The sequence below is a fragment of the Hippocampus zosterae genome, chromosome 18, assembly GCF_025434085.1.
Source record: "Hippocampus zosterae strain Florida chromosome 18, ASM2543408v3, whole genome shotgun sequence".
NCBI lineage: Eukaryota > Metazoa > Chordata > Actinopteri > Syngnathiformes > Syngnathidae > Hippocampus > Hippocampus zosterae.
In genome coordinates this window covers 9,441,386-9,455,029 of record NC_067468.1, presented here as the reverse complement: position 1 = coordinate 9,455,029, position 13,644 = coordinate 9,441,386, and the positions used below count along the sequence as shown (strand labels likewise).

The window sequence follows — 13,644 nt, the reverse complement described above, 5'->3', positions numbered from 1 at the left end:
AAGCAAGGTCACGCACAAAAACTAAATAAAATAAAATAAACCAACAACAACAAATAATAACAGGCCAACATGAAGCAATGGGTCGAATTTCAGCAGATTTTATTTGTCAACAATCAAAGCATAACCAGTAAAAAGACTTAAGGCACAGGAATGATACTATGATGTCAGCATCTGTTAAGACAGGTGTTCTCAAACTGGGGTGTCTGGACTCCTGGGTGTTCGCAAAAAATTTTGCTTTGCTTGCTAAAAGTTGTTTGTGTTTTTTTAATGTATTCATCAATTCTCAGACATGTTGGTCATGATAATCCACAAAGTGCTGTCATATTTTTTTAAACCATTGCAAGAATGGGCATCCCTACATGAATGATTTTTTAAAGGCATATTGTTAAGAGAATATATTATGGCACAAAATATTTAGAGAGTCTTGGTCACTTTTCCAGAATAAAAGAATACTATGAGAATTAAGTGAATAATTGACACCCCCAAGCAAAACACTTTGGCATTGCCAATCGATCAGGGGTGCACAAGTCCGGTCGTTGAAGTTCTGAGAAACCTAATTATGATCCTGATCATTTGAATGGGGTATGATGGAAGAAGGAAACATTTGAAACAGGCTGGATCGGCATCTCACGGAGCGGACTTGGGCACCCCTGCTCTAGATAGCGGCAAATCAAAGTCTCCTCGCCATAGTTCAAACAAAGCTACCGCAAGATGGCTTCGCTGTCAGGGGTCCCTGGATCCAAAACGTTTAAGAACCCCAGTGTAATGGAATACAGAAGTCATGAGCAAGGCATGTATATGAAGGCCAGGCTGGCGCTGAGATCATCAAGTAAACATCTTAACTAGCAAGTGCACTGCGTGTAAACGCACCGACAACCTCTGATATGGCACATTGGACATCAGGACAGAAAAAGGCAATTAGTATCATAAAGTTAATCTGATATAAACTCTTAAAGGCACCCAGCTTCTGTGGAATGGCATAGAAGGCACTATAAGTGCTTTTTAATTGCTCTGAAAAGGCAAAAAAAAAAAACATTACGCTGACTAGATTCATGTAACTCAGAAAAAAAACTCATAACTGACAACTAATAGGCACTTAAAGGCTGAATCCTATCCATCACATCTCATTTATAAAGAAAATCTATGTCATTGCATATGTAAGAGGACTCTATAATATTCAAGTATCATTTTGTGGTCATTTAATGTGTCACCTTCTTTCCTCTAATTAAGAGAAAGTTGTTGCTGTGCTGTTTTCCGTTCCGACACTTAACCTCCCTTCCTGAGTCACTTCCACATTTCAACATGGTCAGTAAGTTCCTGCCCTTTTCCTGACAACGCTGCTTCTGCTGCACCTCCTTATAGTCTAAATAAAATCACAAAGCCAACTGCGACTTTTCATTTGCACGCCTCTGATAACTCAGAGGTAGACAGGGGAAGAACCAAGAACTGGAGGAAACCGGTTTAGGGCGGTCCAGAAGTGTTCGTCTGTGTCAGTCTGTCTTCCAAACTATGTTGAGAATCTTCACCACCTCCTCGTAGATGATGAAGACGATGGCCACGTCCAAGCACACCCGACCCAGACGAGGTACGGTGCCTTTGTAGAACCTGGACAAGTACAGTAAAAATAGTCAACAATGCCTATGAGCTAATATTTGTGCAATGTATTTGTTTATAAATCACATAGGTGGACCTAAGACAGTATCCTGAGGCGTCCCGCTGTGCTCGTCAGGCTTCAGATTTATGTTTTGTTTTTCAAAAGTAACTACGATTCATATGCTAGTATACCTGAAGTCAACTGTTACTACTTTTTTTCCATAGAAAAATTGCGCCTCATCGTGTCACAGCTTACTCTATTTGCTACCTTTAAAATATAAAACATTTTGATCAGTAAACCCACGGCAAACTCTTAGCTAGCACTAGCATAACTAACTGGTCTAAATGCACAAGTGTCTCACTTACGCCTTGGGCCCCTCATGCTTCATGATTTTGATGGCGCAGTCCAGGGTGCCTTTGTACTTGTGCGCTTCCAGACCCTGTTGACGCACAGTAAGCTCATAGTAACACGTTTACATTTTGCCAAGCGGTCAAGAAGTCAACAAATTCATAAACCCACCTGCATTCGAGTTTTGACCACATCCAGCGGCGTGTTTCCGAACACACTGGCCGCTCCGGCGACCGCTCCGAACATTCCCGTTATAAACGGGTTAATGGATTTGTTTGGGTTGTCGCCTTGATCGTATAAAAGAAAACAATAACAATCAATAACACGAGTTTTGTGATAATACTGTTCATTGGAGCCTTGAGAGTGTTTTGAGATGCGAGCCGTGGTTTGGACAATTTTGAAAAAAAATTGAGATACGAGAACCGTATGGTGGCAGCGAACTCAACTCACTTCACAGCAAGCAACAATGTTCAAGCAGTTTATTGCCACACCAAAATAATTTTCTCTTGGGAATGTCCGTTTAGCTTAATGCTAACAAACAATGTCAAACGGCATACACAAGCTAATGAAACTAGCCTCAGTGCTACAGTAGTTAAAACCCTATAAGCAATGGCTATTTGAACACAAGCTATGGAGCAACCCTTGTAGAAGATACGAATACGTGCTGGCATGTATTCTTTATCCTCCGCAAAAAACAACCAATAGAATTGCAGCATGCTTAGGAGCGGACATCGCCATAAATATGCACCAAAATAAAAATTGGCTGATTTTGTGCCGATTGTAAAAAAGCTAATAGGGTCTGGTTAATGCAGAGGTGTCCAAACTTTTTGCCAAGGGGGCCAGATTTTATGTGGTAAAATGTCGGGGGGCCGACCTTGGCTGACATTCTTTACATTGAACAACAATATTGTTCAACAAATTTTAGTAAGCCAGTCTGTTTCACATTTCCATTTTTATTTTAATTTCAACAATCTTAAGAATTTCTTTTGGTTCATTTGAAACAGGAATTTGAAATATGACATAGTCAATATAAACACGGAGTGATGTCTTGTTAACTCGTGAGTGATGCCCTCTAGTGTCTAAATGCTATTACTCATTTAGTGAATGTTATTACTTATTTAGCCACTAGAGGGAAGCAGTACTCTATGAAACATCACTCGCCAGTCTACGAGACCTCAGTCAATGCAACACGTGTTCCATTGCGCCCAACCTGCGGGCCAGACGGCACTGATTTTATGACGGGGGCCGAGGGCCGGATGAAATTCGACCGCGGGCCGGATTTGGCCCGCGGGCCGGACTTTGGACATGCCTGGGTTAATGGGTTGGACCCTTCTAGCGTGGTCATGAAATGAAGTGACCAACGCATTTGTCTCATTGGTGAAGCAGCATGTGGCTCCAGGATGGGCGATTTATACCTTTGTACCAGTTCCTGAGCGAGGTCATGACATAGAAGCGGATTGCCTGGTTGGAGCCTTGTTTGAGAATGGTGGCCGTCAAACCCTGGTATGTTCCTCCAAGACCTGCGTGGCATCCACAAATGTCAAGCAACAAAGCAGAGGGGGAAAAAAAAGCGTCAACAGCACCTCCAGTCAAGACAGTTTGAATTGCTATTTTCCCCCCTTTCGTATTCACAGTCACATGTATGTTTTGAATCCTTATTTCTGCATTTTTATGAAGCGGTCTTGATTAGTTCAGCTTTGTTGTTCTCTCACCTTGAGTTCTGATGATCTCGCGCACACCATGAAAGAATCCCTTGTACTTGGGATTAGCCGACGTCTGGTCATGGATGAATTTGACCTGAGAGGAAAATGGAAAAATAAGCGTACAGCGCGTGTGCATGAGCGGCACCGCCGGCGATGCGTAACCTTGACGGTCTCCATGGGACACACGATCAGCACGGCCTCGGCCACGCCGGCGCCCAGGCCGCACAGGAAGCCGCGCTTGCTGTCCAGCTTGCCGCTCTGGTCGCGCATCTTGTTGCTCAGGAACTCAAAGACGCCGAACCTGGCGGGAAAATGGACGGCAGGTTCTCCATTTCAGTGCAACTTCAAACGCGCCACGAAACTGGCAGTGTCTGTTTCCACTGCCGTTAAACTTTTGAATTACTGTAAGAGTATGATTAAAATGCATTTTTTAAAATATTTTTAAATTGGTACCGTTTTCTCATGTTGTTATGTCTACTTATCTCATATTCATTTTTCTATTATTCATGTGGGGGTCAACATTTCTTCATTTTTAATTATTTCTTTAGCCATCACATGTATTTGTTTTGATCATTATTCCTGTTATTTTATAATTATTTTTTAACATTATTTCTGTATATATATATATATATATATATATATATATATATAAAATTGACATTTCTATAATTCTTCTCTTTCTCTACTTTCTGCCAGTATTTCCGTGTTAATCCTAATTTCTGTATCCTGAATCATGATTTCTGTATTCCATAATTATTTTTGTCTTTTTAATCTTTATTTCAGTATTTTTGTAATTTTATTTTTGTCATGTCTGTATTTTTATGGGTTTTTTTAAAGAACGACTTCTGTATTTTAATCTCCATTTCTTAAACCTTATTTCTGTGTCTGAATTTCAATCTCTTGTTCTGTATTTCACAATCCTGGAATTTTTAATAATCCTTTCTGTATTTTTTCCCTCGTTATTTTTGTTGTAATCAATGCTGTATTTTAATCATAGTTTCTGTATTTAAAAAAAATATTCCTGTCATTTTGAAATTATTTCTGTATTTCATAATTTTTTGTAACAAATAGCTTTTTTTAAATCAAGAATTAAATTTGTAATGACATGTTCTGTAATATTTTTCCCCTTTTTGGCACACTATCCAATGAAAAGCAGTTTTTAGCCTGGAAAAAAAAAAAAGAACGGAGAAAAAAAAAATGGTTTCATCGGATGATCTTCAGTCACTTCTTCATTTGAGACCAAACGTGTATCCACTTGCCTCAGTTCGCCATGACTGCGCGATGGAGTACTGAACGGACGATTGCCATTTGGACACGTACCTGACGGCGGCTTTGGGAATGGAGCCGTAGAGCAGCGAGCTGAGACCGCGATAAAGACCCCTGACGCCATGTCCGTTGACCGTCTGCTTGACGCAGTCGCCTGAGCCACCAACATGAAAAAAATAAATAAATAATAAAACGGCAAATGCAAGCATTGCCCGGGGAAACAGGAGGCCGGCGTGCAAAAGCGTCTGCGCTGACCGATGCCTTTGTACTTGGGCGGGTTGGCCTTCTCGTCCAGCTGCAGCTGCGTCTTGACGTACTCTGTGGGGAAGGTGATGCAGATCTCGATGCCGCCGGCGATGCCGCCTGCAACGCGGCACAATTATCGACGGAAAAGGGGGGCGAATATGAGAAAGAGTTTCTGAAAAGTCGGTGTAAACATGTCAACATTTCTCCTGATTTTGGTGATCATATTGTGAAAAAGAAGCAATGATGCACTGAAAAAAATGTAAGGAAGAGTTCTGGAGAATGAGTTCTGTATAAGTCTTGGATAAACAAACAGGTTCATGTTTGAATGGTTTTGAAAGGGCCGAGGAATGTGGAAGGAGGCGGTTAAAATATTCTTCCAATTTATTTGTTTGTTTTTTTTATTTTGTGGTGCAAACGTGAAATTGTGGGAAAGCAGATTTTTTGCATTGGGCGAAATACAATCCCAAACCTCGGGAATTTGGGGAACATTTGGAAGTTGGTACGGTTTGAATCGATCAAGAAATGTGGAAAGAAGTAACTGTCAAATGTCTGCAAATGTCACCTTTGGGTGACGAATGTCAAATTCATTTGAGAATTTTAATGTTGAAAAGGTGGGAAGTTTAGTTCATGGGTTGAACCCTTCTAGTGTGTTCACAAAATGAAGTGAGCTGAACTAACCCCCCCCCCCCCCCAAAAAAAAAAATGCTTGAATGGTTTGATTGAAAAATGTGGAAAACCTGAAATAGCAAAAAAATAAAATTAAAAAAAAACATCTGACTTTGAGGTGTAAGGTCCCAACATTCACATAGCGGCTGCACTTATTGACACTTCCTGATATCTGAACTCCCTCGGCCAGTCCGCTGCGGCTTGCCTGCAGCCGATTGGCCGAGCGGCTGGCAGCGTGGTGGCCTGAGGACACGCCCCCTGGTGCCATTCTAGATCAGGGCGGAGCTTTCCCCGCTCAACAACATGCAGCCCACACACGCGACGTGTTGTCGCTGTGCCACACAACTTAATTTCATTTCCTCACCAATGTCAAACACACCAAACCTGTTGTAACATATTTTCTTCCCCACTTCATGAGCCATTTTTGGCCCACTAGTGCTAACGTAAGATGGATGCCAAGCATGTATTCCATATCCTTGATTTCCAGATACAGTAAAAGGTCCACAAACTTTGTCTTCGCTGGTAAGATAAATCAGCGAGTGCACTAGTAGAACAACTCTCAGTGGTAATGTTTATTCTAATAGCAGTGCCATTTTGGGGCTACTCTTGCCAATTTAAGATGGAAGTCAACATGTCCATGCACTAGTTTGCTTGTCTACACAGGAAGAACACGTAGCACACTCCTAGTAAAGTAAAGCAAACGTGTCTCACTAGTAACTTTTTCTCGCAACTACTTGTGCTTTTTTGCCTACTAGTACAACCACTTACTAGATATCAAGAAGACCGATTAAATGCTCAAACGGCTTTCAATTGAGCATTCAATCCATATCCTTGATATCCATTTCAAGGTTGTACTCGTAGGCCAAAAGTGACATTAGTTGCGGAGGGGGGAAAATAGGTTGGATGTTTATACAGCTTAGTGAAAAAAAAGGTTCCTAGGATGACACTTTTGTTCCACTAGTGTGCTGAATTGTCTTACTAGAGAGGGCAAAAAACAGACTCGTACAAGCACCTGAAGATGGACGTCAAGGATATGCAATAAATGCAATTCCCCACGAAGATGGACACACCCGCGTGTCAGCTAGGACCAGGATTCCGTTCTGGACTTCACATTGCTGGCAAATACACACAAGAAGCAGTTTATCTTAAAAGTGGGCCACAAGCCCAAAGGAATGTTTAATGAAAGAAAATAATAAATTCAGCCCCGGCGGCTACTTTGATCTGGCAACATGATTTGGTTGGAAAGTCCATCATAACTTGACGCATTTTAGGCTCATCTGGGACATTTCTTGGCCTCTTTCAGTGGCTAACTTGTATTTAGGCAACAACGCTAGTTGGATTCTCTTCAGCACGCCTGCTGCTACACAAACTGAGTCCCGCTGTGTTGTCAGGGTATTGTGCTTTGTCATTGCAGTGTGTGTGTGTGTTCGAGAGGGCCTCTCGGCACACAGTGCAAAGGTCATGGAGTTTACATACGCAAGTAAAAAGAACTTTTGGACTTTCTGTTTGAGCGAGTGCTCAGTGTCAAAACAAGGTTATAGTAATGACTGTGCTCGATTTGACATCTTCAAACGCATTCAAATTTATGTTTCACGTGTTAAAAGTCGCCTGCAAAACAATCAACAGGTTCTAAAAAGTAATGCTCTTCATTTGCACTGAACAAAAACATTGTTCTACAATTTTCATTTAATAATAAGATACTATAAGATTAAACCATTATGACATTAACATGCAATATTGGAGGTAAACGTGTGTGTGTGTGTGAGAGAGATAATCAGAAATATTTTTAGAAAGTACTATGCTAACATACCTCATTTACATCATTGCCAACGAGTTGGAGAATACACGCACATGAAAAAAAAATGTCTACCTTAAATAACGTCATGGGATATACCGCATTTAGCATTTTTTCTACCCAAGCACAAATAATTATTTTTTTCTTATATTGACGAAAGCCATTTCAAATAATGTCAATACGGAAATTTGTTAAATGGTTTTTCACTTGAATTCATTTCGTAGACGAGGAAACACGGACCAAATCAAAGCCAACAATATTACCAAATTTGCAATGCAGCGTAGTGCCTAACGTTGTTTGCACGTCTTGTTTAGATAGTTTGGGCACGCCTTTTAGAAAGAACTTTGTGTTGACAACACGTGCACAAAGTCATCTTGCCTTGACTGAAGCATGCACAGCCGAATTTGTTACCTGCCAGGATGGCTTTGCCAGGGTGGGTCAGCTTGGCTTTGCCTGCAGGGGCGGCGGCAGCGGCGAGGCTGTGCGTCCTACTGTGAAAGGGGTTCACGAAGCGCGGCTGTCCGGACATGATTGCGGTCGGTACCCCCCGGCTTCACTTGCGTGCTCAATTCGGCGCTCTGGGTGAAAACTTATGCAGACCCGCTGCAGCTTTGTGCACCGGGCGCGGTCCAAAGGGTGGAGTGCGCCCCTGACCATTGGACTTGGGACTGCACGCACTCGCTTCTTTCTTTCGGCCGCGTTAAGTACTTGTGACAGGGAAAACGTTTTCCTCTGCTGTGCCTCCTCGCTGGTAAACGTCGAGTCAGAACTTCCTGCCGGGCGGGGCGAGACCGCGCACACCCCCATCGCATCGCACCCCACCTCCTTTTTAAAGGGTGCCCACGAACACGACCTGCATAGTCATGAATGCAAATGCAAAAAAAATAAATAAAATACACGTCAACACCCATCAACTAGACTTCAAATTATCAAAAGTACACTTTAAGTATAAAGCTCGGGCTTACGTTACGTAGTACGTATACATATAATATTATAGTATAACTGGTTTATCATGAAACTGCATTTGACCCGCTCATGTAGATAAATAACCTGTTATAAACACCTCTCTATATGTCGTGCATACATCATTTCAAACTACAACCGCAATATCAACACATTTTCAAGCGATTGTCTCGCTCTCTTACTTAAAACTAGCGCCGTAGTTAGTTAGTTAGTTAGTTAGTTATGGTAGCTGTGAGGATATCGCTCTTGTCTCACGATTACCTGATTGTGTTGACTTCCGGTGACATATTTCCGGAAACGTTTCACTGTTTTATTTGTCCCGCGGAGATTACTCTCTTGGCTTTAGATAATGGCTCTTTGTTGTAAACGGCATGAACAATGCGTTTTCGTCATTGTTTTTGTTTAATTTACAGTATTTCGGTCATTTTGCAAAATATCACAGAGACGAAGCACAAGTTGTGTGAAAACAAGAGAAAGAAAGAAAAAGGAAAACCACTCATATGACCTGTCATATGAGTGGTTTTCCTTTTTCTTTCTTTCTCTTGTTATCAAATTATTTTTATGCAGTTGTGTGACACAACTGCATAAAAATAATTTGCCAAAATGAGAAAAGGATAAAGCACAATGCTTATGTTATCCTTTATATTACTCTTGATTAACCTGAATTAATTTATTTTATTAGAGTTTTTTTTCTACCCCCCCAGATTTGCTGCTGTAGACTGCAAATTTCCCCAGTGTGGGACAAATAAATAAAAAAAATTAAGGACATCTTATCTTAATCTCTCTTTTAATATAAATTACTGTATTTCAAATCATTTCCAAGCCTGTTTGGGATCGAGAATATTTCTCCTTTGTCTTCCAAAGCTATTTGGCCATTATTTTGGTGACGTGTTTCCCTAAATGGCGGTGGTTTGCTCTTGGCCATGTAGTTGCTCTTTGGAATGAATTGGTCATCGCCGTGGCGCATGTGCAGTGGGTCTCCTTTTCAGTGCCCCCAGTCCTTGCGTCTAGTGACAGCGTCGAAAGTAGCTAGCTGTCAATCTGCTCAGCATCCCAACGCCACCACGAGGACCACGCCGGTTTCGTTGACGCCCTTTTGGATCGGTGAGCAGCATCCACGCGGACCCTTTGGTGTCTTCTTGTCGCCCGCTCTCACACGCTGGACATTTAACCTCACTTTGATCGCGTTTCTGTTCAAGGTTAGCCCCTCGACTAGCGCCTAAAGGAGATTGAGCTGACGTTAGCTGGCATTATGTAATGATGGCGAGCCTGGCATGCATCGTTTAATCCCGTCTTTTATACGCCTCTCTTCAACTTCACCAGGGATCTCATTGCGGCCTGCAGGTTGTGATTTGACATCAGCAAACGGAGGCTCGTTGGTGGGCTAGCTTGTTTGGTGGAGCCCAGCTGTCACCCCCACAAACCTTTTGTCCCTTTGTGTCCTTTGTCCATCAGTAAAGATGCTGCATCGACCATTTGTTCAAACTGCATTACACACACCGGGATTTGCGCGGAATCCTTTTTTTTTCATTTGCCTCCATATCACGCATTGCACAGCGATAAGATTGTGCGTTGTTAAAGATATGTTTGTGGTCTTTTGCGTTGCAGCATCATGGCTGTGCCTCCTTCCTACGCAGACCTGGGCAAAGCTGCCAAGGACATATTCAGCAAAGGCTACGGTGAGTCGGCGCAATTTTGGCCTTGAGTTGTTTGAGCCAGCCGTTGCAGTGTACAGGATAGCAAAGAAGTCAACTGGCTTCAACTCAATACTTACACTGGCATTTGTCACTCGACATCCCGACCAAGTCAGCATTGCTACTCCCGACTAATGCTACTGACTACGTCAATGTGAAACACTGTTCCTACTAGGTTACATCTGACTATGTCAATGTTACTACACATTGGAAGTCTTCTTGTACTACAAATACTGCTACTGGTCACTCTAAAATAGTTCAATGATTTTGTTGTTTACGATGATACTAATGCAGCGTGTTATACCGCAGACAAATTCCTTGTGTGTTCTACGTACTTGGCCAATAAAGACGATTCTGATTCTGAAGTCCCGATATCGCCGCTGACCATATCAAACTCACGCGTTGTTACTATTAACTCAACTTGCTGGTACAATTTTACTCCCAACTAACTCGAATGACCATGTCAACATGTTATATTGTTACTGCTAAGGCGATTATGTCGGTATAATACCTGCGCCAACCGTATGAAGCTCACAATGCTTAAAAAAAAAATTACCTGAAAATATTAAAATAACCTTTAGTGAAACTCATTTTTCTTAATCTTACACTAAAAAAACTAATTCTAACACTAAAACTAATACAAATTCAACAAAAAAAGACTAAAAGTTAACAAACCTGCACCAAAAACGAATTGAAAAACATCCTGTACCAACTCGGTCAACATTAGCACATATGTTAAGCTAACTGCTAACGACTTCCAAGTCATTAAATGCTCCCCTGCCCCTCGGTGATCATTGACCCTTCTTGCAGGCTTTGGATTGGTGAAACTGGACCTGAAGACCAAATCCCAAAGTGGCGTGGTGAGCGTCTCCTCCTACTTCTTTGTTTTTCTCCAGATGCCTCCTAACAAAAGTACTCCGCCCACCAACATGCATGATATCAAGTGTCTGAGGGACTATCTGCTCTCTGTCCCTATACCCTTTGATCTCCCCAATCCTCTCCTTGACTCCGCCCCCTCCTCAACGGACCCTGTGACGTAGATGGTAAGCCAGCCCCCGAGACCGTCATCATCACCGTCATCTTCGTACCATTTGATTCATTTCATCTTGTTTTTCCTTTTTTTTTCCATCATCGCCGCTTGTCTTCATCTGAGCGTCGATTCCGCTTTTTGTTGTTTTTCCTCACATTCTGTTCTCCAGCTTACTAGACGCCTCGCTCTGAAGAACTAAATTTTCTTTTTTCCCCCCCCATATCCTATCACAATTGTGTGACGCAGTATTGTCACAGCAAATTTGCTTAACAGCGTTAGTGATGTCTAAAATAGTGCGATAGCTTTATTTTCCGTATATGCGCGCAGGAATTCAACACGTCCGGATCGAGTAACACGGATTCGGGCAAAGCGTCGGGAAGCCTGGAGACTAAATACAAGATGAAGGAGTTGGGCCTGAGCGTCAACCAGAAGTGGAACACCGACAACACGCTGGCTACCGAGGTCACGCTGGAGGACCAGGTTCGTACCGCCGGATGTCTGCGGACGCGCTCGCGTGTGTGCTTTGATAAAAGTGTCGCCATACTTACGTTTGCCGGCAGTTGACTCAAGGCCTGAAGGTGGCGTTGGACACGTCTTTTGTTCCGAACACTGGGTGAGAGCACGTCAGCTTTGTTTTGTTCTGCCCGTGGTGCTGCCGTGTTGAAAAGCAGGCGTGCTTTTCTATTCCAGGAAGAAGAGCGGCAAGCTGAAGACGGGCTATAAACGCGACTACGTCAACCTAGGCTGCGATGTAGACTTCGAGGGCCCAGTGGTCCACGCCGCAGCTGTGCTGGGCTACGAGGGATGGCTGGCAGGCTACCAGATGGCCTTCGACACGGCCAAGTCCAAACTGGCTCAGAACAATTTTTCGCTGGGCTACAAGGCCGGAGATTTCCAGCTGCACACCAACGTGTGAGTGAGCTGACAAACAACCTCATCACCGCGTGACCATATCATTGTTTGATGTCACTGCATGACATCAGAGGGACATCAAAACATAGCTTAACACGGCACGTAATTGCAACATCACATTGAGATAGTGATGTCAGAGCACAAAAGCATGACATCACAGCATGACGTGATCTAGTGTGGTAGCTCTACGCGACAAAGTGACATCATCACGACACGAAGTCACGGCATGACGAGTAACATGCTAAAGGCATGAAGTCAGAGCCGCGTGTCATTGGTTAGCATAGCGCGTCATCTTAGCACATAACATCAGAGTGAGACAGAGACACGTCTTTTGTCGTTTTTGTTTCAGTAACGACGGCACAGAGTTCGGCGGCTCCATTTACCAGAAAGTCAACGACTCGCTGGAAACGGCCGTCACTTTGGCCTGGACCTCCGGCAGCAACAACACTCGCTTCGGCATTGCCGCCAAGTACAAAGTTGACGGCGACACTTCTGTGTCCGTAAGTTGACGCCGAGTGTGCAACACGCGCATACAAACGGATCCCGTTGCTGCTTTTCTAAGCATGTAGTTGTGACCCCCGCCCCCCCCATCACACAGGCCAAAGTCAACAACGCAAGTCTCATCGGAGTTGGATACACTCAGAGCCTCCGACCAGGTCAGTACATTAACACAAACACAGATGGATGGATAATAAAAGTCTACACACCCTTGCCCAGTTTTTTAAAAAAACAAATACAAGACCATGAGCCTACTTGAACTTGGTCGTGTCACCAGCGCCAAAATGTGTTAGCCTAGCTTGTGGGCTAACACCGTCCCTCTGCCCCTCGCAGGCGTCAAGGTCACGCTGTCGGCGCTCATTGACGGAAAGAACTTCAATGCCGGAGGTCACAAGGTGGGCATGGGTTTTGAGCTGGAGGCGTAGAGGAAGAAAAGAATAAGAAATGAGCACCATCATGTAGCCCCTCCCCCTCCCACAACCCACCAATCACACGCGAGCATGTTGACTGTGGAGATGATGATGATAACGACTGTTGTTGTGTGTGTTGTGGTGCTGCTTTCTCCTCACTGAGGACTTTGACTGACTGTGTGTGTGTGTGAGGTCACTTCCTGTGGAGGGTTGCCATGATGACCGGCTGTAGGACAAAGTGTCGCCACTAAGTGAAAACAAGGCGGTCGAATCTTTTGCTTGTTATGATTACGATTTAGCAAAGATTGCTTTTCTACCAGATAGACGTCGACGTTCTACAAAAACACTTTCCACGGTCTTTGTGGCCCCTCAAAGCGCTCAATTTTTTTTTTTGGTGTGTTGTCATCATTGTCACTTAGACCTCATTTTTCCATGTCAACTAGGGCAATTATCTTATTAAACATATTTAAAGCGGAAGGGCTTCTTTGTGTTGTTTTTTTTTTTTTTAAATGTCCTACA

General features: G+C 43.1%; 2 protein-coding genes across 3 annotated transcripts; one reads left to right on the top strand and one right to left on the bottom strand.

The window, feature by feature from the left end:
• Nucleotides 1–82: 82 nt before the first annotated feature.
• On the bottom strand, nucleotides 83–8,476 carry slc25a1b (slc25a1 solute carrier family 25 member 1b). The gene is made up of 9 exons (XM_052050831.1): nucleotides 8,030–8,476; nucleotides 5,167–5,274; nucleotides 4,966–5,065; nucleotides 3,808–3,946; nucleotides 3,655–3,739; nucleotides 3,358–3,462; nucleotides 2,114–2,229; nucleotides 1,960–2,033; nucleotides 83–1,605 (listed from the first exon to the last, which is right to left on the bottom strand). The coding sequence occupies exons 1-9, from the start codon at nucleotides 8,145–8,147 to the stop codon at nucleotides 1,491–1,493; spliced, it is 960 nt and encodes a 319-aa protein (XP_051906791.1). The 5' UTR covers nucleotides 8,148–8,476; the 3' UTR covers nucleotides 83–1,490.
• Nucleotides 8,477–9,457: 981 nt separating this feature from the next.
• On the top strand, nucleotides 9,458–13,602 carry zgc:56235 (Voltage-dependent anion-selective channel protein 2-like). 2 transcript variants are annotated; one of them, XM_052050865.1, is made up of 9 exons: nucleotides 9,458–9,780; nucleotides 10,190–10,260; nucleotides 11,086–11,135; nucleotides 11,633–11,785; nucleotides 11,866–11,918; nucleotides 11,996–12,217; nucleotides 12,567–12,717; nucleotides 12,816–12,873; nucleotides 13,049–13,602. In XM_052050865.1, exons 2-9 carry the CDS (start codon nucleotides 10,194–10,196, stop codon nucleotides 13,138–13,140), a joined length of 846 nt encoding a protein of 281 aa, XP_051906825.1. In that variant the 5' UTR covers nucleotides 9,458–9,780; nucleotides 10,190–10,193; the 3' UTR covers nucleotides 13,141–13,602. The 2 variants fall into 2 exon arrangements, with proteins under 2 accessions (XP_051906825.1, XP_051906824.1); XM_052050864.1 differs by having other exon boundaries at nucleotides 9,464–9,685.
• The last annotated feature ends 42 nt before the right edge of the window (nucleotides 13,603–13,644 follow it).